At 33.6% G+C, this 27,758-nt stretch overlaps 1 protein-coding gene across 3 annotated transcripts in view; it reads left to right on the forward strand.

Annotated features, from left to right (window-relative positions):
* Positions 1-22,897, forward strand: part of LOC138304776 (neuroglian-like) — a 284,534-nt gene extending 261,637 nt beyond the window's left edge. For 2 of the 3 annotated variants that reach the window (XM_069245044.1, XM_069245045.1), the window contains exons 8-15: positions 93-324; positions 950-1,080; positions 2,691-2,901; positions 4,370-4,492; positions 6,654-6,836; positions 11,517-11,636; positions 12,312-12,476; positions 14,474-22,897. In XM_069245044.1, coding sequence (XP_069101145.1) covers positions 93-324; positions 950-1,080; positions 2,691-2,901; positions 4,370-4,492; positions 6,654-6,836; positions 11,517-11,636; positions 12,312-12,476; positions 14,474-14,622 — 1,314 coding nt within the window. In that variant the 3' untranslated portion in view covers positions 14,623-22,897. The remainder of the gene's footprint in view (positions 1-92; positions 325-949; positions 1,081-2,690; positions 2,902-4,369; positions 4,493-6,653; positions 6,837-11,516; positions 11,637-12,311; positions 12,477-14,473) is intronic. The other variant, XM_069245046.1, reaches the window with a different exon arrangement.
* Positions 22,898-27,758: the final 4,861 nt, after the last annotated feature.

The following is a 27,758-nucleotide window of genomic DNA, read 5'->3' on the forward strand; positions in this document are numbered from 1 at the left end:
AGGGCAAACCAGAATCCATGAGGACTTGACTGTTTTACAAAGCTTTTGTTCATTTGGTATTTTCATTGATCATGATTTTTTTTCTATTTCAGCCAATGCCCAGATTATACCATAATGGACCAGGTTTTAAGTACATAGTGTCTTGGCGACCTAAAGGTAGTACGTATTGGAATACAAGAGAAGTTCGAAATGCAAACGCTAAACAGGTGGAGATAGATGTAACAGACATTTACGGTCTTTATGAGGTCATGGTGAAATCAGCCAATGATATTGGAGCTTCTTTTCAGCCTCCGTTTATCAGGCTGGGCTATTCAGGAGAAGCAGGTGAGTGGTCATTAAGAACAGATGATATATCAGCTTGATCATTTTTTTTCAGAGCAGAATTGATCTTTACTTACTGTTTTTGTAACATTTAAAACCTGCTTCAGTTCTTTTAGACTTTCAGTAAAGTTTTTAAGAATTTCTTAGATTGCATCATGAGAAAACAATGTTATATCTAGATTTTGCTTCCTTTGATCTTCTTGCTTATGAAAGCAAGATATGGTGTAAGTATACTGTTTTTCTGCTTGGTTCATGCAAGATGAACAGCTGACTTGTTATTTTATATATAAGTGCCATGGTAACTACATGTATAAGTACAGTTGAAAGTGTCCAACATTTTAACACTTTTTTTTGCCCTCTTGTTTACAAAGTTGATTCCAACAGGAAGCAATAAGTGCCAAAACATTGGTCAATGGATTTTCTCTTGGAACTCTTACTTTTTCTTGTCACCAAAATGTGGCATTATATCCAAATAGCCATGCTGCTGAAAGGTCTGCATATAAAAGACAGATAAACTATCACGGACTTCATCTCCTGCCCAGATGGATAATGAAGGGACCTTTACCTTGTTTAACAAAGTTTGTAACTATAAATACAAATAATCAAGATGAATTTTCTTAATTTTCAGATCCTATAGTTTCACCAAAAGATTTTCGACTTGATCCAACCCAGAAAATAGAAGCACATACAGCAAATTTTATTTGGGAATCTGTTGATACATCAGAGGAAAAAATACGCGGTAAATTCCGTGGATATAAAGTAAGTGAAATCCCCATGTCATTGTATCTCAATTAGATACACTGGAGAAAAACAAAGGAAAGTTTTCATTAGATTTTCACAGGAGATAAACATTTTCACTGATTTAAACACTTGGTATTGAAGATTTTAGAGAACACAACAATTTATCAGATATATAAATAGCTTATTTTGTCATTTACATTTTATTTACAATCTTTAATTGTTGAAATCATTGCCAACATTAAAGTTGTCTTTCTGTTCAAACAAACACCCATTTCTAATTGTACTGGTACTAAATGTGTGTTTTTGGGTTGAATACGGTAATTAGTCAATGTTTTCAAATATCTGCCTAATATTCTGATCCAAAACCCAAAGTGATCACATCCTTTTGATTGGGTTTCGCTCGTTTTCCCGTCTAAATAAGCTTCCAAACAGCGAAATTTAAGAGAACACTGAATTTATTACCGATTTGTTACAAAACCAACAGCAACAGGATTAGACATTAATCTCCAAAACAACACGAAAACCAGCAGAATATAGCGTTCAATTTCAGGGCATCAGCTAAATGAACTTTTCAAATTAAATATCGACAAAGTATAATTTCTGTTGAGATATTCATCAGTGCACTTTACCAAGCCTTGAATCATGCCCTGATCTTGTCCATGCCAAGAGAGAAAATTGCTGCCATCGCAAATGTGAATTTGCAATAACTTAGATTTGCACAAACACCAAACAAAGCTGGTGGATTGTAGTTTTGGATTAGCTGTGACAAACTGAACACACTTTAATTTCTCAGTGATATTTAAACCAGTAATTTAGATTTTTTATCACTTTAGAAATTTCGTAGAAATTGAAAGCAGGTCATTTTATGGCAGGCTGTTAATGCACTTTATTTCTACAAATATTTTTTTTTACTGAATATGCATTTTAAGTACAATTTATCTTAATGCCAAATTTACAGTTGATCTTGTCTCCCCTGTAAACAGAAGTAGGTTTGCACCTTTAGTTTTTGCCCCTAAAGTTGATAATGAACTGATCCATGCTTCAGATAAATACAGTTTTTCATTGAATTTAAAGGTTGAAGTAGTTGGCTATTTCTTGAGGTAATTTCAATAAATGTCAGTATTACTGTAAATTTCCACAAACAGAGGATACATTCGTTAATGGTATTTAATACAAAAGCAATTGTTTTTGGGGTTGGTTTTTTTGTTGGTTTATTTATTAGTTTGCCTTGGATTTCCAATAAGAAAATAAGGTAGCGAAGCACAAATTTAGATATGTTTCTTTCAATAAACAGTAATATTGATACATCATAATCCAAAAACCTTGCAGCTAGAGTTATGCCTACGTCATTTCAGCATGATAGCAATTTAAAAATAAAATTTTCCTCAAACTCATTCAAATATGTCTTCTTATAACCAAAAAGTAGCTAAATGAAGTTCTAACAGTTTTAAATTCAAAATTCAGCTGGCGAACGATAGGTTTCTTCTTGTGGAATCTTGTCCATTGTCCAACAATTTTGAATATGACCTTAGTGCCTCAATATTGTATCGTGTTTAAACACCTTTGTGTGATCCTTTACTATCATAAAGACTTTGAATCAGCTGATATTTTTGAACATTATTTTTTAGTTACGATATTGGAAATCAAGCGAAGGTCGACATAAATGGAAGGAAGTAGATGTGGTGGTAGAAACAACAGAGGGTTACCAGCTACCCGACGTCCGTGCGGCCATCGACGGTCTTCCTGCCTACACTGCATTACGGGCCCAGGTGGCTGTAATGAATGGACATTACACAGGAATGCCAAGTCAAACTATAGATTTTAAAACACCAGAAGGAGGTTAGTCTGACAATAAAAAAAAACTAAGCATACTGTACCAACAAAGATAGGAATTTGTTTTTAAAGTACAGAGTGGATATTACTTAGTTGAAAGTGACAGGCAAGGGATGAATTCAATCGTGCGACATTTTGTTATCTGTTGTTCATCTGAATATTTTTAAAATCAACAGTTTCCTTTCTGTGATCTGAATATGTTTCAAGATCATCTGCAAATAAGGCCATCTCCACCACTTTTGACCTCTTTATGTGGGTGCGGGGGAGGGGTCTTACTTGTAAGCAGATAGGTTCATTTAAGATTTAGGAGATGGAGGAAGCACAGAATACTTCGGGGGGAAAATGAACCTAGAGTTAGTGCCTGGCAACTGCCCCATATATGGGTTATAAACTTAAAATCCAGATTCCAAAGTGTATTGGTATTCGTGGAATACCTTTACACACTTGGCCACTCGGCCCCAGTTATACAGGTACATGCACTTATGTAAAGGTTATATAAAAAGTAAACCTCACATTCAGACATCCACTAATGCCTTCTGAACCTACCCTTAGTACTATCATTGTACCAATAAATAATGTATAATTTGTTGGAGGAAATAGGAAAGGTCTGTAGTCGTTCTGTCTACGGGCCAAAGGGAAAGAAAACCTCTGATAACTTGAAAGGTTGAGATTGTCCCGCAGCTAATTAGAAAGGCTAAGATCACATTAAGACGCAAATGTTAACGACATAACTTCAATAAGAATGCTCTATTGTCAGCTTGTTTTGAAATATCAAAGATCTTGGTAAGTGCATGCAATCATTTTCAAATGTCTTCATTTGATTATAAGTCATGCAGGAAAGAGTTAGGAACAGGTTCAATTTTTGTTACAACCATTTAAGATTATTTTCCTTTTTAAAATTCTTTCAACTTTCATTCCTGAAAGATTATTTTTCTGATGTGAAAAATGTTATGTTGAAAAAATAATAGCATTCTTTGTGAATACATTGACAAAAGATATTATTTGAATAATCAAAAGAAATATGCAGCACAATTATGTGTTATATAATGAATTCAGTCTTCATCATAATTGCATGTTGTTTCTGAATTAAATTTTTGTGTTTCTGATTTATTTCGGACAGATTCTGTTTTCATAAAAATCACTTGACACACCAAAATCAAATCCAAATAACGAACAATCTTTGAATTTCGGCAATGATGGCACCTAGTTTAATTCCTGTCTGTGGCTTGGCTATTCAATTAGCCTGAAATAAAATAAATCGTTTTAAATTGTCTTGCCTCACTTTGACAGTCGGGCCGGTCAGAGAATGTGAGCCAGACTCCGTAATGAGAAAGCCGTGATTTATATTTATTAAGACACAACTCAAGTCAAAATGTGCCGATATGTGAGAAAAAAGCTGCTTTCTGCCAATTAAAGCAAACTGATTTAAGGAAGCCTGGTTTTAAAAAAACTTTTCTTTTTTTTCCATTCACAGTTCCTGGTCCCGTGCGAAAACTCCATGTGGAAAAACGAGGAAAAAATTATATCCTTTTAAAATGGCTGCCACCAGATGAACCAAACGGCATTTTAAAAGGATACGACATTGGCTATCAGCCAGGTGGGTAACTATCAATATTTATACTGTATTCGACCCAAAAAGCCCCCCATCCCTATAAAAAACCCTCCTATTTTTTTTTTGCTTCAATTTCACTTACTTTGAATTAAATGCACAGTGAAAATATGAAAACTTTGTTTTCTAACCAATTTCTTTTACAAATTGATTTATGTCTTACATTGTAGAATAATTCTACATTAAGTGCCCCCTGAGTTGCTTGAATTTTTTAAGCGCCCTGGGCGCTTATTGGGTTGAATACAGTAATATAAATCTGATAATGATTTATAATCAAGTTAGCACACTGATCAATATAAACTCACTATAAACTTTTTAAAACATTCTATACAGTCAAACCTGTCTATAAAGATAATTTTGTGTTTAGTAGTTGTATTAGGCAGGTTTTACTGGTCATTTTAGCAGATTTATTTTAATTTTTTTATGTACAACTATACGATTGCTGCCAAAAGATATTCAATTTGCATTGACTGCACAATTTAGAAACTCAATTTTGAAATTTTATACTTTTAATAAATTTTAGACGATGTTACAACTTCAATGCTACTATTTGCAAATAAATCTTCGCTTTTGGGACTTCCTGAACATCATTTTTTGCCCAATTTTTCATGCGACAATTACACTGGTAGAATTTTTTTCAGCATTTCCAGCCCCCCTAAAAAAACTGTTAAAATTACACTGATGCAAACTTTAAATGTTTTTATGGTATCTGGCATGTTAATGGCATACTATGAATTTTCATTTTACAAAAGAGTTGATTATTGCGGAGGTTGCCTTTTACGGCCAAATGAAGAGTTGGTGGATGCATTGATTAGTGTAGATTTCTTCAGTCTTAGCTTAGCATTTCCTGTCACATATTGATTTAATACAGAAATAGAAAATATCACAAATTGGGATTTGTAATTGATTTTTGAATTCTTGTAAGTTTCTAGTTTCCCGTAGTCAGCAAATAGTAAATTAAACTGAAATGGAGTTGTATGATTAGTGTACGACATTAAAAATACATACACTGCAAAGTAGTTTGAATTTGATTTGGAAATTGGCTTTGAAACCACTGTCGACTAGAAAGCCCTTGAAGGAACAAAACATTTGGCTTTTAATACCAAATTAACGTTCAAAGACATGTTTCCTGGGTTGTGTTAACATCTAGTTCTGATGCTTTTAAGTAAAATACTTTCACTTTGGTTAGTGATGGTCCCTTGAGAAAGTAAAATTATTTATACTATACAGAATGAAATAAAGTTTCAACTACATAATGATCTAAATGCTTTTAAGTGATTACGCTTTGGTTTGTTGGGTCCCCGGTGACCGTCTCGAGGACTAAGGTCTCTGCTATTCATGTCTCTGTGACTTAGGTCTCCACGACGACAGAACTTCATTTGAAAGGTGTGATTGACCCATAGTGTATTATTGTATACACCAGGATCCCAACCTTATTGAATTAGTGAATTTCATTTGCTTGACTAGGATTGCATCCTTAGAGATTCTAGAGAACCAATGAATACAAGAGGTATAATTTGGACTGATGTTGCTTCAGCGATGTGGCGCCACAATCTCCAAGGATGAATAATTCATTGCTATGCAATCAGATGTTTTCTCACGACCATTAACTTTCAACTTTCTATCATGGTTATAGCAAATTTGATTTAGACCTGTTAAAAAGGGCAGCATGCAGGTCCTTTTCATGTAAGTTTGGTTAAGGTCTCAGAAAGGTGGGCTATGGGACTTTAAGACTTAAATTGCTGAAAAAAAGGAAGTGGCAAGCAGGCTCAAAATGGTGGGGGATAGGCCTATTAAAAAAGGACCTGTGTGCAAGTCTTCTAGATGAATGTTCAGGTTTGAAAAAATAGAGTACAATTCTCTAAAAATAAGTACATGTATTTTTGATTTGTGTTTGTTACAAACAGACAAAATTTAGGATGCAGGTCTTGTAGACCTGTAGAAATGGTGTAATGTATGTCTTCTTGAGGTCTTGGTTACAGAATAAAAAAGGTTAAGGTGCCGTTCTCCATGAAATTTATATGGTTTTACATATGCATATTGTGTTTATTTAAACTTCATTTATTCATACAATTGTTTTCTTTGTTAACAGTGATATTGTGTTTATTTAAACTTCATTTATTCATACAATTGTTTTCTTTGTTAACAGTGATAGGGGATAAGTATGGCCCCGTGAAGAACCTCAAACCACAGATTGTAAACCCGTCAATGTTAGGGGCCCGAATCAGGGGTCTACAAACCAACCACAACTACAGATTTTACGTCTGGGCGCGCACAAAGACAGGAAGGGGATCTCCTGTTTTCATGGAAGTTAAAACCGCTGATGGCTCTAGTAAGTCTACCAAGCATGAAAATAAATATGTTGTATAATTTCTGCAAAAGCTTGTTTCTTTTCCCCTTTTTTGCGATTTTTTTAATACATTTTTTGTTTATGACTATCTCAGGTTAAAAATACACCTTTTTATTTTTGTATTTTTTTTTTTTTTTAATTTATGTTGTTTTTTATTTTTTTTTGCTTTTGGGAAGGTAAATGGGTATTCATGGTTACCAGTTTTAGTCTGAAGTATACTGGAATTCATTTTCAAAACTGCTTTATTAATGGACTTGATATGGTTTCAACAATATGCTTGTGCATTCATCAATGTCAACAAATAAATTAATTAATTAATTTAAAAATTTATGAATGAAATTTTTTTTTAAAGAATCAGTGGTCATGAAAAGGGCAATAATGATGATCCTATTTTACATGTAACCACATTAAAAGTTACCAAAATATTATGTTTCAATCTCATTAAATAAATTTGAGTTTCTTCCTCGATAAAATTAAATCTTACAAATAATGAACTTGGAATATAAAAAATGTCTTTAAGAGCATCAGATCCCACTTTGAGTTTGATAAGAGATATATTCTGTTCTCAATTCTTTAGTATGACATTGACCAAACTAGACAGATTTTAGGTCCTTTTAAAGATAGCTGTACATTGATGCCATGGGTGCAGGCAAAGATTAATAATTTTCAATTTATTTATTATTTTAATATTAATCTTTATTAAAATACATTTATTTAATATTTCAAAAATTGAAAATGTATATTCTGTACCACATTTGACTAGAAAGGATGAAAAGCTAAAACTACATCTCATTGATACATTGTGACACGATTCTTAAATTATTTCTTTTAATAATTTGTTACTTTTAAAGATGCTCCACCGCCGACAGAGCATAAATTATATTCATCATTTGAACAATAATTGGTGTTTAATCGTGTATAAATATGTCTAATTACATCGAAAATGATATAAAATAATTTATTTTGCGTTTGGTGCATGCATAATCAGTACTTCATTCCATATAGGATATATTGCCATAGAATTTTTGCGGGATGCAATTAATTATTTTTCATATTTTTAACTTGAAGTAAAATTAGAAGCTCTAACTTTTTAATGGTGGTAATGGTGTAAAGTAAGAAACTTTTGTAACTAAAAAATATTAATTCGTCTACTCCTGTTTTTAATAGTGAAAAAAATACCATTTGTCAGCGGTGGAGCATCTTTAAAATACATAATGTGTAAGTTAATGAATTACTTGCCAGTACACATACAACTGATACAGTACATCCCCTCAATCTCTCTTCATCTACATTGAGTGACTATAATACTATAAAACAGAAGTAATTTTGCAGGTTTTTTTTATAAGTAATTGATACACCCCACTCCCTGTCATTCAAAAATCAATTTTCAAAGAATATAATTGCTTTCAAATATTTAAGAGTACAATGAAAATAATAAAGGGAAAAGATCGGAAATATTAGAGGTGGTAAAAACCTTTGTACATGTGTGATTTTCTGTTTATTTATTTATATTTGCTTTGTTAATTAAAAAAATGATTTATCTAATTAATATTTTTTCCTTGGTGCATCAAATGAATAATCTTTATATAATTGATTATATTACTTGTACATTGCTAGTTTCCTAAGTATTCTGAGATTGCTGTGAAGGCTTGAAAGTGTAGCTTTTTTCAAGGTTGACATATTTTATTTTCAATGAGATTGATCTTTGTTGGATCTCGGGTTTTATATGTAATGTAATCATAATATATATTGATGGAGTTACTCCAATACAAATTATACCGAAGTTTCATTTTAAGGGGAGTAACTCTTACAACTTTAACATATTTATATGAGTATATCAAGGGAAGTAACTCTTTCTTAAAACACTAAAGGACATAATAAATATATGTCTCAAGCATAATTCCTTGGGGATGAGTGTATGCATTCTCTTCCATGTTCCTGTTTATAATCAGTGACAGTGACATATCAGGTGTCACATGTATTTCAGTCTTAATGCAAGACTTCCCAGCAACTCTCACAGTGTGTAACTTATCTCTAATTGTATGGCATGCTAATTCAGAATCATCAATGATCATAAATATTCATGAATTGTTTCTAATTGATTGTTCCACGACAAAAGCATTTCAGGTAAGAAACTATGTTGGTCATATATACTGATTTGTGTAACAAGTTTGTGTTGACCCAATCAGCAATACATTTACATAAAAACTCTATTGTTTAATCTCACAAATCTCTTTCATCATTATGTAAATTGAATTGGTTGTTATGCAAATGATGTGGGTTGTTATGCAAATTACACCTTTTTATGCAAACAGCATGGATGATTGGTTGTGGATTGTACCTGCTATCTTTTGTCTTCATCAGTTGTCCAGCATCCTATCATTGGAATTTAGAGAATGAACGTCGTGGTTTTCCTAGGAACCCAGCTTGAATTCCATTCATTGTTTGGTCACTTCTAATTTGATCTGTTTCTATGGCAACAAGGGGTCGTATGATAAACAAGTCGATGTTTGGAACTCTCCTGTCACAATGGAACACTCCTGCAGTTTTATCTAAAGGAATCTGATGTCATTTCATTTGAAATTTAATTTACAAAAAGGGTTTATAAAGTAATATGTTCTCCCATATCACATCATTGTGTCCTATCTGGAATGGACTTTGAGGCTAGGAGATTCAATTTGGTGATCAAATTTGATAAACTGATCTCATTGAAAAATTGAAATTTTATTGTGTCTTTTTCTTTCTCTGTGATAAAATGCAAACATTTTTTAATCAAGTGTTGGTATCCATCTTTCCTTTTTCCTTTTTAATTCAGAATCCAATTATATCCAACATTTTTTTAATGGCCTTTAAAGCATTCAAGATCGGTTGTTGTTTGGAAATGATGAGGATTCTGTTTTGGAAGTTAGTGAAAATGATTATCCTTTACTCCTAAGATATATTCCTACATGGTTGTAAATTTAATGTGAGTTAATGATGACCATTATACACCATTGTATCTGTAGTTGGTGGCATTCCCTTAAAGAATAAATATTGTAGATCAGCATCGATTAACAAATTCATCTTTTTTATTCAAATGCATACGTTATTTATTAAAATTTATTTTACTTATTGATTTAGTTTAATGAATCTGCTTAAAGTACAGTCTGTGTCTAGAGCAGAAAGAGTCATCCGTTCACCATATTCACTGTGAATATGGTCTTCAAAGATGCAAAATGGAAGACATTCAGGCAGCCATTACTGTTTTGTTGAAATCTGTCCTCCTCCCAAACATTCATTAGCCAGGGCTTCCTCAGTGTCGTTAGCACCGATACAGATTAGACCATCAATAAATAATATAGCAAAGACACTTCCTCTCTTACTGTCCTTGTTGAGTCTGACAGAACTAGAGTAAACAGCACAATTAGTTACCATGGTTACCTAATTAGCAATGAAAAATACAGAAAAAAAACTTGATGGTTTCTGATTAAAGAAAACGTTAGAGTCAATGTACCAGATTGAATTTTGCGTTCTAATTCTCATTTGGCAGTGACAGGGGCGTTTTATAGTGGATTCTTTTATTGAGACTTGGAACTTCATTTTCATGGATTTTTATTTGGCCAAAGTCAAAATCAGCCCAGTTTGAAAGAGCCGTGTTCAATCAGCTTAGATATGTTATATAGCTGTTAACGAGGGATTGATCCATCATTATCGACAGTGCTAGTCTGCTGAATTTAGATTCTTACAGATTTTTTAGTATCAAAAGTGTGGTTTTTATGTCACTTCTATTTTCAATTTCTTTTATCTGAAAACAATTCCCGCTGTTCTACAGGAACCCTTAGAAGTACTTACAATTTGCAAGTGCTGTTTGGTATTGGTTGATTTGTCAAGAGGGAAAACCGTTTTCTTTGTTGTATGCATATATGCAGGTAAATGCTGGTAAGCCATTAGGTCGGTAAAAGTACAGATTCTTAGGGAGTCACCTGTACTTTTCCTAAAGGTTCTGTTGATGTTAGAGAAATTGAGCAAGAAGCCCATGTCACCATGAAGCATGTACAGTAGACTGGCTGGGTTTTATCACTGGGATTAAGTTACGATCACAGGAAGTCTGAAATAAGTGGGTTCTACATCAGAATATCAGATTTATGGTATATTGTCTCAGGTTGATCTGCTAGGTTCTAAAACCATACATCAGGATTTTAGTTTTGGGATTTTCAACATGAAAGTTCAATTTGCAGTTTAAATATTGATTTGATTTGGAATAGAATATTCTGAATCAACAGTTATATGATTGAAAGAAACCTTCATACCATGATAATGATTTTACAATTGTATTGTCATTCGTTTTTGGAAGCAAATTATTTCGACTTGGGTAATAGAATTATCTATGATAATTCCAAGGAGAATAAGTGTAACTTTTCTTTAAAAAATTCTATGGGAATGAAAAATGTATTTGACGTATGGTCATGTGGTGATTTGTAAAAGAGGTCACGTGTCTTACTTATTTCTCATTGGTGAACATGACATGGTTTCTTCTTAATGTACAGTGATGGTTGTCGATATTGGTATCTCATAGACACTCAAGCCTGGCCAGAAAACCTGAGTGAACAAACATAAGAAGACAACGTTTATTCTTATATATTACTTGTTATAGTACAATGTGGCCTTTTTCTATACATTCAGCCCCAGTTATACCAAATCCAATTTTATCTGCCGTGGAATCTACAAGAATCAACATCACATGGACAGCCATGGTATATCGGGAGAAAGATATTCAATATTTTCTCGAATACAGAACAGAAGGTAAACCCATTCGTACATCACAGCTGTATCCAATAGAAAATAGTTCCCTCCCTGTATTTGTCCTCCGAAATTTTCCCTAGAACGTGGAGTCCAAATTATATTATATGCATGAGCTGTTTTGGCGTCAAAAATATGTTGACTGTATGTTTTGTCATTTAAGAAGAGAAAAAAAACAACGAAAAACATGCTGTTGCAGCTATAGAATAGTTTATATAAAGTTTACATGAAATCAAAAGAATTTAACATAAAAAAGATTTAGAATCAAATTCGCTGATTTTTTTGATTTTTTTTTTAAGGATTACTTTTTTTTTTCAAAATGATACTTCTAAAAAAAATTCTAATATTGAAATATTGATGAAATATTTAATTTAAAGCTTTTAAGACAAAATTTAAAATAACGAATGTACAGCTTAGAAGTAATCTAGGTAGCATGATTGTTCACATGTGTGTGTGTGTTCAATTTGTCTGCTTGTAAACTTTAATTTTGAAAGAAAAGTATGATTTGAGTCATTGTAAAATAATAATGCAGTTATATTTTTTAGTGATATAGAATAGTTAATTTTTTCATAAATTGAATAATATCAAACAAGTACATAGATATTCTTTGATAACAATTACAATAACCTTCATAAAAGACACTTGAATAGTTTTCTTTTCTCCCTATTGCTTACAAAGGACAATCAGATTGGCAAAGCACGGATACCGCGGCTGGCAGATCATGGAAATCTCTCGATGGTCTGTTTCCCAACACTAAATATGATGTACGCTTAGTTGCAATGAACAGGGATGGGGCCACAAAATATAGCAAAATTTTCTCCATAGTAACTACTCATTCACAAGGTAAGCGTTTCAGTGATACAGATTATTTTTTAATGTCGCTTGGTGTTTGTGACCACTAGTTACTGCACATTAGTGTTTCATTATATTTTAACTTACGAATATCAACATGCCTTCTGCTTCTCTTAATTGCAGTATTTTCGCAAGTGTCAAAGGTAAAAACTGTGGGATCAACTAAAAAACGAAACTTAAAAGTTGAAAAAATGGATGTATTGAAAGGCCACATTTTACTTTTCCTGTTGAATTTTTATTTTTATATCTGTTGCTGCTCATCGTTTAAAGTTGTACGCTTTAACTGAGTTCGTTTTGTATGTGTTGAGTTGAACATTTGCAAATCGATACTTCAATGGAGGTCAAAGAGAAACATTATTTCGTCATGGATTATAGTTTGTTTTTATCACTTGTTTTAGTCTTGGTTTACATCTTCTGAAAGCCAGAAGATATTCACTTGTCACTTCTTGCAGAACTGGAGATGCATATTTGACACATATGGTGCAGAGAAGAGGAGAATTCTACTTCTAACCTCTACCAAAACAAAAGAGTTTGACACCCTTTTTAATAGAAAATAAGCACATTTCGCCCCTTGTAGGCTTGTAGGACAGAAAGAGAGTACTGGTCACAGCTACAAAACCAGAGAAAAGTCATATATCACCTTCTCATAGGCTAGGGAAATGTGGTAACATCTTCTACAACGGTAGTTTCATGTACATTTGTATCACCCTGTATTCATACATCATTGTGTAAGAAAAGCGTTTTTGCATCTTCTAGAAGGGATGTGGCACATGTATCACTTGGGTTGTTACGAAATCGTATTTTTCCTTGAGAGCACAGACCTTTTTCACTTCACGTTTCGACCACGTTTCAAACACTCACCTCTTGTGGAACAGCAATCTCTTGTAAAGTAGGAAAATTGGATATAGCTTGACTTATCTCTTGATGAGCATGGTTGTTTCCCGAGACAAAAAATATCTTACATCTTGTAACAGAAGTGCTTCATTTATCAACTCCTGATTTCTAAATACCGATTATAACTTGAGAGTTTTTCTTCTGATTGCTGAAATAGGGTATGCTATCAATAACAAATTTGAATGAATAAGTAAAATACTTTTAGTACCCTCCTAGTTCCAACCGTATGTTTTACACAACTCAAATTTCCCGTAGTATCAAACTATTCATCTGATATTTATCAATAGAGAAATGCAACAATATGACAGATGCTGAAACTACCTGAAGAAAGATAAATAAATTTTACGATAGACTGATATTACACAAAAGAAAGTATGGTCAGATGAACATATTTGCTTTTATTTTCATAAGGAAATAATTCTTTGATCTTATAATGATTTGTCATAGTGACGATGAATGCTTTCAAACAACGTGGAAAAAAGCTTTATAGTTGTTCCTATCTTGGTTATATCCACCTTCTCAGAGTTCTTGAGACTAAACGTTACTCTAGATTCCTTCACTATTTTATTACTAAAATTACTATTTATTTTATTCACTATTTATTAGAAACACGACAGGTGACAGGAAGACACTCGTTTATTGTCGGCTGTGGTGTTTTATTCTGTGACCATATCTGCTTTTCTAATAAGTTTCCTTACACTTTATGTTATTGTTTTCATGTTGATGTTCAATCTCAGGACGTCTACTTGCTGAAGTTTTATTTCAGATAATCATTATTCAGTCCTATGTACTAAAGTATTCTTATCATTGTATATCTTCTACCATGTGCCTCATATCTGAATTTTGATTCGCTGAAATCAACACTTTACAACATTTTAAAACTTACTTGATATTTATTTTTATATTACATTGTACATACTTAGCATTTTGATCTATTAAAGTTACGTTCCCTCGTTTCTAATCGGCAGAGTTACTTCCCTTTGTTTCATTCCGTCAGTAGGGCTGACCTAGTAAAATGAAGGGAAGTAACTCTGATTGATGAGATGCTGTTGAATGTGTATGGCGTCTTAATTGTCTCCCTTTCTGTGTTTCAGGGGGAGTAAATGACTACAGTTACGATGCCTCCAGTGGACAACTAGCCAGTATACACCAACCGGGCAGTATCGCGTCTCGGACACAAAACTTCACCCTTCTCTTACAAATCATACTGACTTTCCTGACATTCCTGTTTGTGATCCACTAGGGGTTTCTGTGATACATTTCTTATTTCAATATTTTTGTAAAAACCTGAGAAGTCATCCTTTCTGTTTAATGTCACACACACCTATCAGTACTTTTGTAGTTTAAAATTGAAATAATGCTAGGTGTATCCCTGTGATTATAGTGTGAATTCAAGTGATCTCACTCCTGGCAACTATTGCCAGCCGGAATGGATTGGTTGAGGCACTGGATGGGGGATCGACGATATCCAGGACTTTGCTTATGGTGCAATGAAATAAATCTATTAATAGATCAAAGACGCACTTGCTGACCTTTCTAACACTACAAAAACCCTAATGCTGTGATCAAAAGGCCATTTTACAAGCACTGGATGTAATCGTGCTCCGTACTTGATACAAATTAAATGGATGTGAACTCTTCAATAGATGATTCAACTGGATGACGATTTATTCGTACGAGAGAAATTCAATTAATCTCAGCTAACATCGCCACACTACAGGAAATTGAAAAAAATAAAACAAAACTTTCTAAAGCAGAAAGTTTATGTAGTGAGAAACGCGTAATGGTATTTTGTGTGAGATTAAGCCCTTTGACAAACTGAATGGACCATTTCTAGTGCTAAAATGGAGAACTGTGATTCCGTAATGGAAAATGTTCATGAAATACTCAGTATTTGATCCAGTGTAATGCATAGTGTTTCAGGTTAACACCAAAGGCCTGAGTATGCACTATGTGTAGCAAAACTAGGATGTGAGACAAAACGAACTTGGATGTTAGATCAAGTGTTTTAGTCGTGGTTACTTAAATCAGAAGCATAGAAGTTGTGACAACTCATGTTGGCACTCAGTGATACTGACAGGAGATGAAAGGTAAAGGACCATTTCAGTATGGCAAAAACGTGTAAAAGGAAAAGATGACTTCCTATTTTGGCACATGCTGGTGCGACTGGAGAAAAAAAAGGTGTTATGGGGACCAGTGAAACTCTCGTGCTATTTGTTGGTCAGATACCACTGATTACAAGACTGTACCATTGAGATATCCAACACCAATAGGAGAAATATGAGGGATGTATGTTTTCTTGTCAATTTATGACAGGAAAAACATAATTTGGAATTTGATCGCCATGGAGAAACAAATCTAGTAGTATCTACGTATTGAGCAAACGTGATCGTTCTAGGTGAATCTACATTGTCAAACATTTTCTGTTGTTGATAGTTGTAGTTTGTCTTCAAACGAGCTGTCCACAGTCCCCATGGTTACCATGAATACCACGTGAACTTTGGCATTAGACCTCGTCACATGTCTTTGAACTGTTAGATGGATTTTTTCTGGAAAAAAAATCATTCACCGAACTCATGAGGGTATCGTTTTAAAACAATGGCGAAAGCCCCAGAAAAGTACCCAAATATCCACAATGATGCAGTTCTATTATATCCGTAACACATGTTCATTAATTAATACAGAACATTCGAAATTCAATAAATGAATCTTTTCTCTCCACATGGCCACTTAACTAAATTTTATGTGTAAATTCGGTCACACCTTCCTGGTTCAATACCATACGAGTAAATATATATGTAAATAATTTTGAGTTGTACTATCAATTTGCGCAGGCCTTCGAATATATGTCGGCTCAATCCAAATGCTATGAGTAAAAACCCAGTACAGGAATCAGAAAATAATATATAAAATAATCAATATTCGTGTATCCAAGTACATAATAATAGAATTCTGATTCCTGCTAATATAACATGCTTGGGTCGAAATTTATTCCCATATGTTACTCAGCCATGCTTCTTGCTTTTTGATGTTCACTTAATACTGATAGAAATATGAAGAAGACCATTAAAAGAGGTTTGGAAGATACGGATAGAATTGAAGCACTTTGGCATATGCCTTCACACAGGGTCTTCGGTCAGCATCGTGACATAGGCCGAGTAGCACAGAGGTCAAACCGGTACGACGTATCGACTGTTGTACTCGCTATCAATATTTCTGTGGATTTTTTTATCATTTAGAATTGAATGAACTGCTGAGATTGTAAGAGTAAATAAATTATACAATCTTGTCCAAATTGACAATTTTCTATAAAGTAATATATTTTAGAAGGAAAAATACAATGTTGCATGTGCTGAATGCACTTGCAGACCTGAAATGACGATTTAATCTTAAATTGGTTTTAATTAGTTTGAGGGTACGCACTTAAAATAAACCAAGGATTGAACTTATCGTTAGTGATTCTGTAGCATTCGCGAAACTAACGTTGAAGGAATCAATACATATTCATGTACATATCCATAAAGAAGCTTTGAAATGAAGCAAGTAAAAGTGTATTTCTTTCTTGGTAATACGGATATCCAGTTTGATAAACCAATTACAAATAACATGAACGACGTGCTTATATAAATATGGTATTACTAATTGCAAGAATATTTGACTCTTGTATATTACTGTTTGTGGAATACCATGACGCTGGTAGTGTTTATCAAGATTTACCTGTGATGAATTTCAATGAGATGTAAATTGTTATATGACCGGTCAAAACATACTCAGTACTTCATGTATGGAATTGGTGAGAATTTTAGTATGTTCATCAGTTATACCCCATTGTGAGTCACATCTGCCGTGGAACCTTGCAAGTCAAGATGATATTGATAAAATTGCTGTTTTAAAGTCGCGATAAGATGCTTGGTACTTCTCTATTTTATATTTAAGTCGCGACTTATACTCTGGAAAATACGGTAGTTTTTTTTTGTGATAATATAAATGAAAATGATTTTTTTCTTTACTTTATATACTATACTCCCCCAATTTTCTTTCATGTCTGGATAATGTTGCAAATTTAACGGCGAATGTTAGTAAAAGGCATGTACACTTATCAATGGCTATTGCTAGTACTCTAAAATATATTGTTCCGACATCTCCACGTAATAGAGACGAGCAGGGTTCCATGGCACATGTAGAATATATGAGTAATGTATGTATAACCATCATAATATATTCCCTCACTGCTCATTTTGTGCCATGATATGTATACAGTGTTATTCCATCTTTGCAAATTACAGAGTTACCTCCCATGCCGGTAGGTATTCATTGTGACGTCATCATTTTGTGAGAAGACCTCACTTCGTTTTCACCGAAAAGTGTCAAAACCTACCCGCAAGGGTAGATAACCCTGTAATTTGCAAATACAGAATTTGACCACTCATTCTGTTCCACGCGGTTGTGAATTTGTAAATAGTTGGACAAATAATAAACACCCAGACAACATGATCCTATATATATATAAATATGTGTTTATATGACGTTTTTGTTTGTTTTTATATAATTACAATTTTGTATCATATTGACAAACTATGATAGGGATGTGTTTGTGGATCATGTATAATGAATCATCATTATGCCCATGGTCAATGTTTAATTGTAACAAGACAACACCTGAGAACAATTGTTAATAATATATTGTTCCTGCCGTTCGAAATTCAAGACATGTATGTGAATCATTTCTACCTACCGTGTATGTCCTTGAATTATCATTAAATCCTTAAATTACTTTTATTAACATATTACATCTAATTGGACACAAATATCGCTTAGAATTCTACGAATGTTAAAAAAGGGGAAAAAATCATATCGTGCTAGCGAGTGAAAATTTTCAACAATGCATTCTGAACTTAAGAAATATCAAAAACGTCATTTCTGTTATCCCATTAATTGGTCTTTATTCAGTGTTGATACAAATTAAAATGTACGACCAGCCATGTTATTAGTGACTCGATGTTCCAGGTGATGTCTTTACTTTTCTTTTACCTGCATGATCTTTTAAACCTTCAAGTGTTTACGCTAACCATTTATTTATTCCTATCATATGAGTTTACTCCAGATATATTGTTATCTTAATCAAAGCGACAGCGATTGCCTTCGCATCCTTATCGGAGATACTTCGATTGGTTTCACTTCGTCAAAAAAGTGAAACGAAGGGAAGTAACTCTGAAAGATCAGAATGTTACCTTAGGATATATTGCTCTAATTACATATTGTGCCATGAAGATTTTTTTAATGAAATATACGTATTTATCAAAACATTATTAAAGATCTAGTCACCAAATTATTATTTTTTAATTAATTTCAATATATTTTGTTTGTTGCTGTGTTGTAGGTTAAGTTGTATTTTCAATTAGCCATTTTGATTTGTGTGCCAATCGTAGAAAACGCCATTGTTAGATGATGATATGAGACACATGTGACAAATACATGTAAATAAAATGCTCCACGATTAAAATGAAAGAAGTATGGCGACAGTGTCCCTGTGAAAATGTAAGAAGGGGAGATAACTATTTCGTAAATGTTTTACGATGAAATAAAGTAACGGCAGTAGCCCAGTAGAAAATGTAATGGAAGATAACTCTTTCAAGTTTGTTTTTCAGTGTTATAAAATATATTTAAGTGTAATATTGAACAAGTCGTTGCTATATAAAGCTGTACTATCTTGTTAAGTAGCATCGATACGCATGAGAGGCCGCCATATAAAATGTATTTACCAATACAACAGTCAAAACATATACGAATGTCTACTTACTCTAAGCTCTATACCACAGAGTTTGCTAGTCGTTATCATTGTTTATAGATTAGAGATAATTGAGTTACTCAATGCTGTGTGTATAAAATATGGTGTTAGTACTGAACATGGTGATTACGCTATGACTTGTACCACGTGGTTGTGCTAATTGAAATCATGTTGTATTTGGTATGTACTCATTATTACCACTGTGAATGTTATTTTTATCTATCGAGAATGTGTGCGAAGGCTGCAAGGAGGATATGGAAATCTATGTGTATGATGTAAAAGTCGAGCTTGTGTACATAGTAATACTTACATATATAAACTGTCCGAGAGTTGTATGCAGACTGAGACTTACATGAGTCCGTGTATTTTAAAACCTTTTGGCGTCATTCCATTTTTCACTTGTTAGTTATTATTTTGTACAAAAAAAAGACAGAGCCCAGGTGGGCTCATAATGATCGGAGGTAACAAATATCATTATGTAAATGTCATACACAAGGGAGGTAATCAACATTGTGTGTGTTGTACACAAGGGAGGTAACCGATATTGTAATTGTTGTCGTGCTCATCACCAATAATGATAAACGTTTTAGAATAGGAATATGATAAGTGTATCCCATTTGTTTTTAAAACTGAACTTTAAAAAGTCTTCCTTTTATTTTTCTGTTCTTTTCTGAATTGCTTTCTTTGTGCCAAACATTTTCTATGGTGGTACATACCTATTTGGAATCATTACCTGTGCCATCTGTAGAAAATAACTGGCTCGGTTAACTTGCTGCTGTAGATTCAGAGGACTTGTCTTCTTTCTGTTTATGCAAGAAAAGCAATAAATTTTCCTTTCAAAGTTTTTACTTTATTCAATTCACAAATTGGGGTGATGGTTTGGTTGTTCGTGGAGGTGCTACAATATTTTTTATCCCTTTGAAAACTGTCAAAAACTAAATAATTGAAAATTTCATATGAACACTTCTTTGAAAAAAGTATAAACAAAATTTAATCAGCAATTACAGCTATCACAATGCTGCAAATGTAATTCAGTAACAAGTAACTTAAATATGATCATTTGAATTACCTAAGCAAAACATCCGTCATTTCAATTTCAAATGCATACATCATATTGTGTACTAGTTTAGATATAACTGTTTAAAAGAATATCACAAAATGTAATAACATTGAAGAGCTTAAGATACAATGTATAGTGTTTTCCTAAAACCATTTGTCCTGAAGTGTTATGAGTTGGTTTATGACAAGTGAGCTGTCGTACAAGGGGGTTAAGTTTTTAGTGTTTATAAGAGTATTGTATTGTCTGTTAGATTCCTTATTGTTACAGCTATAATTGACGTGCAATCAAAATTTCTTTGTAGATAGATAGAGCTATTTTAGTTGTTTAACTTCATTTTAACGGAGTCATAAGATCAAAGTATTTTCAGTCCGATTTCACACAGGCATAGAAAAGCATTTGAAAATATTCGTTTGAGAGAAAAAATATCAATGTATATTTCGATAATTTCCATTTATATTAGGCAGAGGAAGTCGAATACTCACCACAAGTAGATAAGAGTCCCTGGATGATGATGAGTTCTGGTATTCCTAATTTGCATATTACAGAGTTATCTGCACTTGCGGGTAGGTATTGATTGTGACGTCAGGTGTTTGCGAGCGTAACGTCATATGTTTCGGAGAAAACGACGTGAATTGCGCTCACAAAATAATGACGTAACAATCGATACCTATCCGCAAGGGAGCTAACTCTGTAATATGCAAAGACGGAATTGATAAGGTAACACCAACAAATTAGCATCCCCGCTGTCACAAGACAAAAGCAACAAGTTACCAAATAGTGATATATGAATATTTAACAGTAACAGTTTACTAAGCTTTCTAAAGGCAAAACAATCAAACAAAATTAAACAATGAAATACTCTAACCATATCCCTACTCCAGTAAAACAAGTAGATCATGGTCAAGATATGGGAAGTTTTCCTATACTTATACATAGTGCCATTATTATTTAGAAACAATAATATTTAAGATCAGCAATACAGAGTCATAATGACAATCTTAATTCATTGTTCAGGGAAAAAATTTTACACATAAGCCGATAAGATATAGATAAACCAACATAACGAAGAAAACATTTGCACAAATTCGTTCATAAAACGTTATCTTGTAAAGGCCAAGTTTCTCAGAATCGGGTTTGCGTATCTTCGTATCTGGAATAAGCCCCTCCAGTCTCCGTATTTCTGACGCCGTGTATGAAACACCATGTCCAAGAAGTTATTACCCAAACAAGCCTAATAATTCAAATTTATACGTGAACTCTTATTGATTAAGTGTTTGAACTGGCGACGGAATTCATTAAGGTCTCTTGAAGCTTGACTTCTTCCCAATGACATGAGTCATATTCCGACCATTTTAGATTCATGAGGATTGGAACGCTTTTCATTAAAGTCACACCTTAGAATCGTGTAGTTTGAATTATAGGGCATCCGCAGAGATTCGATGGGCCTTTTGTGGTTTGTTCTTCTGTGCAAGGCAGAAATCCCATCCCAAACTAGTCCTCTGGCATTCATTAAGAATACAGTTATTCATTGCCAAGGGGAGACGTAAAGTTCCTCACGACAGTGCGCAAGATACCTGATAGCCTGTATTCTAGTAGCTTTGAATCAATCATAAAATACTATCTTGATTGTTGCAAGGCCTTTTAAAAAGACAATGTCAATTTATTTATTAACATTATTTGAATGTTGATCATTGTATTGTTTAGTGCTTGAATCTCACATTTCTGGTGATTTTTATGAGGGATGTGTGCAATTCATTATTTCAAATTAAATTACCTACAGTAGTGATTTCGAATTTCCAATATTCCGAAAGGTGACTCTTTGTCCTTTTTCATTCGATATACCACTGTCCTTTTTCATTCGATATACCACAGTTCATTAAGTATAAATTCCTTCAAAAATGAAAACCATCATGAAAATATCCAACCATCCAATTGACTATATATTGCCTTCTGGAATTGTTTTGATTGACTTTCATACATGTATTATCTTCCGAAAGAATAACATCATTACCTATATACTGCTTTACTGTACATCCGATTTTCATTGAATCGTTTGGTTTTTTTACTTGTCATCTTTTTAAGACCAGTGCACGTTACCCAACAATGTATTTTTTTTATTTTTTTAACATGCACTACTTTTAGACGGCCCTTATGCTGTATACCTAGTTGTGTGTTACCTCAAAGTGAGCCCAGTAGAGCCCGCGCTATGTATTTCATAAACTATGACATACTTGCATGTCAGGATGACGAAATGTCACCTGTTGATGATCTTTGACCTTGCAAGCTAAGTGTATATTATAAAGACCACCTGATGTTACATTAACCGGAAGACGTCCATATGACGTCAGTGTGACGTCACTGGTATGACGTTGATGTTATGTATGACATGTATGATGTTACCTATATGTTCTGTAGCCGTTATGTTTGTTACCTGTATTTTTGCCTGGCGTCGTTTTGTATTTATGTCCACCCTGTGGTTGTTCCGTAGACCAGAGGTATACTCATTGCGTCTCACAAGGTCTCGCAAACAACGCAATCCTTGTAATGTACATTTTCATTGGTTAATATCACATTGTATATCCTTGTAATGTACATTTTCATTGGTTAATATCACATTGTATATTTTATCATGTCACAAATTTGAATAAATTAAATTGCTCATAAAATTTATTACTTGTCCGATATTGTTTGTTTATAAATGTTTGGGACCAAACTTGCATTAGCATTTTAATTGATTTCTATCTTAACGTTGAATATACTTCGAATAGTCGCGTAGAATGTGAATTTATTTAATTTAGGAAATAAAAAGAAAACGATTTGTGCTTTCTTTTGAGTATTTAGCGTCAATAAAGGAATATTCCTTAAAAATATCTTTTGAAGTAGGAATGTATTACAGTGAATTAAATAGATTTAGAATGACAGAGAGCATATATACCATTCATAGGCTAAAATTACAGAAACAGCGTGATACAAAGAGGAAAGTGGAAGCTAACAAGCGGAAAGTATATTCAGATGCAAAGCAAAGTAAACAAAGGATTCATTTCTACGATTTGACTGGTTGGACCTAGTCGTTCGTTGTTAGGTCACCTAGCTGAGACGAAATCTCAAATGACCTATTCTAATCGCCTTTTCGACTTCTCTTTAAAAGCTGAAGCAAATTCAATGAAATGTTCAAACCTTCTAAGGCATAAGGTCAATCAAAATTGTGAATTATATGCCCCCATCCCAGTGGGGCTGTGGGAGGAGTTAAAGGGGGTAACGTTGACTATTTTTTTTTTAATCTTCTCAGCTCACCGATGTCGTTACGTATGTAGAATCAAATACTCTTCATATGTAGAAGGGTCATAAGATCCTTTACAAAATTTGTGAATTTTATGGTCCTGATATCTCAGATATTACCCTGGGCAGGATATAGAGTTTATAAAAGGAAAACATATTTATGAGCATCATTTGCTCAATTTTCATATGAAATGAGTCAAATATGGTTATAATTATTAGCCTGAGCATTCCAAATTGGTCCTGGCTGACCTCAGGGGCTAGAATAGCGAGCCAAAAGGAATCAAAAGGACTAAAATTTCAAAATTCTGAATTCACTGATGTTATGGAATCAATTACTCTTCATATATCAAAAGGTTAAATTGATAAAATTACTGAATAACTTCAAGGAGCCTGATGGGTGCAATGGATCAATATGTAGTGTAGTGTTCATAGTTTTTGTTTCATTCTGTATCAGAACTGGAGATCATATGGTCGTTACGGCCAATGGGCCTATTGTTTATTTTATGACAGACATGGTGATATTATGTTGTTTTCAGACGAGCCTTGTTAAAGCCCTTAAAAGCTCGTATCAAAATCTGCATTTTTACAAACGGCCCAGCCAGTAAAACCGTTTAATTAAACATTAAACGAAAACGAAACAGGTGTTCATACAGTAAGTACGAAGTGTTGTCTGTCTCATTGACGCCACTCGGCACACAATTCTGAATCTACAAATCAGGCTTACAATTTAGGCTGAGAATTCCGCATGGTAATGCAACTATATCGCAAAGAAAAGGTGCTTTCAAAATATAACTAGTATCTTCTTGTAAAGTATATTTCAAGAAATCAAATGTCACTTCGTTTTTTTTAATTTCGTAGGGCTATAGGCTCAAATTATATTTGAATGTAAAAATAAAGTGTGGTATCTATAGGAATTGAATGTACTCAACATTTTTTGTCAAAACTTGCATTATATGAAGGCTTTTGGTTTCATCAAACGTCAATAAGAACGTACAAAGAAGCAAGAAAGTGTCTAACTTGGATTCCATTTACATACTAATTAGTAAAATCATTGGGGGGTTTTGGAGGTTTTTTTCATGTTTTTTTTGTCAGCATCATTGTCTTTTATATTTGTCTTCTTGGACCCCATACATTACGCAAACATAATATATCGTTTTTGACAATATGTCCTTTATTGTTGTATATACTATTCTTTCATACCTGCGGGTGTAATACTGGCTGGTCCAGGGCAATACACTCATGTTGCCTGAGGCTGTATTGCATGGCTACCCATGCAATAAAGCCTCGTGACGTCACGGCGTCAAAAAAATCTATTTCCTCGTTAAAAAAAAATTTTTAATCACAAATATGACTGGTTTCACTAAGATGCAAACAACGGAATTTGTCTTTAAAATATCACGTAGTTTTTCATAAATGGAAAATTGACTTCCAGTCGTGGAATTCTTTTATTTTAAAATGGCCGGATATCATAGTTGTAAAATTGCAATAAAACGTCGAGGTATAAAAGAAAAATACCCTTTCATAAGTGGATATGAAGAATAGGGATATTCTACCCTCGGGATCACAAAATGTTGCAAAACCCTCGGCAAGCCTCGGGTTTTACTACATTCTGTGACCCTCGGGTAGAATATCCCTATCCTTCATATCTACATATGAAAGAGTCTTATATTAATAATCCATACCACCTACCTTTATCGCCGCCGTCGGTCTGTCCAGGTAGTGCCCAAAGTTATAGTTGAATCCGTGTGTCGTCTCTTAACAGCTTCTTCCTAGTTTCCTATGAAAAAGACAAACATTTTATAACTTTAATTCTGCAATAGAAAAACCTTGAATAAATAACAAAGTATTTCTTAGTAATGTAAAGTGTTGAAATTGGACAGTGATTACAGTATGACAAGCTTCTATTATTCTCTTGTTTTTCTCCAAAAACTTGAAGATTTAAATAAACAAATTATATAAACAATAACTCATACCATGCTTGCCCAAACCGTAATGTGTATAGATATGTTACATCTAAAAAGATTTATATTTATATCTGTGTTCAAAACCACGAAGAATATTTAAACTTACAGCGAGAGCTCAGTGAGATACCTGGTAGCACTAGGAGACACAACATCCCGTAGCCTCCCAACAAAGCACTCAACACAGTGTATACTGGAAAGGCCGTCTTTAAATGGCCTTAGCTGTTGAAAGCTCGGCGTGAAACCCAACCAACCGACCAAACTTCTGCTGCTTACTCTCCTGTAGTTTCTGTTTTCAGTCTCCATTGTTACTAGTGGTTGTCAAGGGTTAGGGTCAATTTGAGTGTTTCAAATCACGACATTCCCCTTAATGATATCACATGACTTGCAACAATAGGTGTTAATACCTGCCAGCAATACAATAGACCGGTGTTATCGGATGTTCTCACACCCTATGATAGTTTACTCAAAAAAAAAAGTGCTAAATATCTCATATTTATATGGTTCTTATCGTATATACTCAAATGCAGTCTCTTAAATAATTTGGTTGTGGGTTTTTTTAATTGCTCTGGTTTTTAATAAACAGGATTTTGTCAGACGACTATGAACAATGACATTTACCACTACCAAATTATAAAACGCGTAATTACAGAAGCAAATAGATTTAGAATGATCTACAAAAGTGGCCATCAACACAAACTATTGGATATCCATTCCATTGTGACAGTCCCTCTTAGATGGCAGGCAAAGCTAAACTGCAACAAGAAGTTATCTTCCTTCGAATATTTACCGAGAGTGGCGCTCAACTTCAAAGTCATGCAGTATCCGGCTATCAACTTCAAAGCAATCACTTACCGTCTACTTTTGAGAGTATCAGCATGCATGAAATATGACAATTTGGTGAAATTCGGTTTGACCTTGGCCTATCACAAATTGATATCATTGTTATTACTAGGACATGCAGTTATGTGTTATTTGATATGCAGTCTGTATCATGCCTGTGATGATAACAAATCATATCATTGATTACATGAAATAAAAAGAGAACTTTTAAAAATGTGATTTCTTTCACAGTATGTCAATTTTTCTATGATATATATATACCGGTAGTCCATGGGCTCTGGAAATCGAGGATGCCTCTTCCGGTGACATAGGCTGTCCTTATTGGGAGATTTATACAAAATGTACATAGATATCTGATGCAGTTTAGAACTACTTTTATATAATATGATTGGACTCAATGGTGTAGTCAGAGTTGAAACAATGTGGATGCCTACCGAATCCCTCCAAAGCAACTTGTCCAAACAGTTCAAACAATCCAGGAAACCGATCAAATTTCTACGACTCAGCTTTTGATATATTTTACAATGAGCTAGTATAAAATCCAAATAAATACTGAAAATGAGGATTTTCGTCTCTGCATTTCTGGACACTTTTAGTATTATATGTGTATTCAGAATATAATTCGTGCCTTAGCATAACCATTAGTAGAGAAATAAATGTTTATAACATAGTTTTGTACAATATCCAACAACAATGATGATAAATAGAGTGATATTTTCAAAATAGTTTATTATTACACATCGTACGACTGCATGTTCTACTCACTTACCCTTCCTTTTACCTCCTTTCTAACACTCACCATCAGATGATATCCTCTCTCTGTCTCATTCAAGCCTACGGGACTCCCAGGGAAACAATCGCTGGTACAAGTAGGTGTATCCTGTGAGAAGTCACCTAGTTTTTAACCATATTAGGGACTTCCGATACACCAACCAACGAAACAGACAAATGTAGATGTAAGTGTAACATTAGTACACTTTAACACTCTACATTTGTACCAGGGTAAACATACGGGAAGGCCAATCAGGGTTTAGGGGAGCTTTGATTACACCTTGGTACATTATGTACCTGTGTTTGAAAGAAGAAAGAAACATGCCACCAGAATTGAACTTCATTATATATAGCAACGAAAATCGATCTTTCTAAATAATAACATTTTTAATACATATATCTTTGCAACTCTGTCCAAAATTGATGTTTAACTATTTAACAGAATGCTTTGAAATAAGTTTAGAACATTCATAAATTAACTCGGATTTATATCGTTACTTACAAAATGGAGTTAGGATATTTTTCCTTTTATATTATTTCTCTGTGAAGACAATCCCGGTAACTCTTATTTCCTTGTCTATTATAGTCTACCTGTAAACCCTTGTGATAATAATGATTACTACTTCTAACCCCTGTAATCATCGCCACCGATAGCGGTGACAGTGGATTTAACAGGT

Source organism: Argopecten irradians, chromosome 12 (genome assembly GCF_041381155.1).
Source record: "Argopecten irradians isolate NY chromosome 12, Ai_NY, whole genome shotgun sequence".
In the NCBI taxonomy this organism is placed as follows: Eukaryota; Metazoa; Mollusca; class Bivalvia; order Pectinida; family Pectinidae; genus Argopecten; species Argopecten irradians.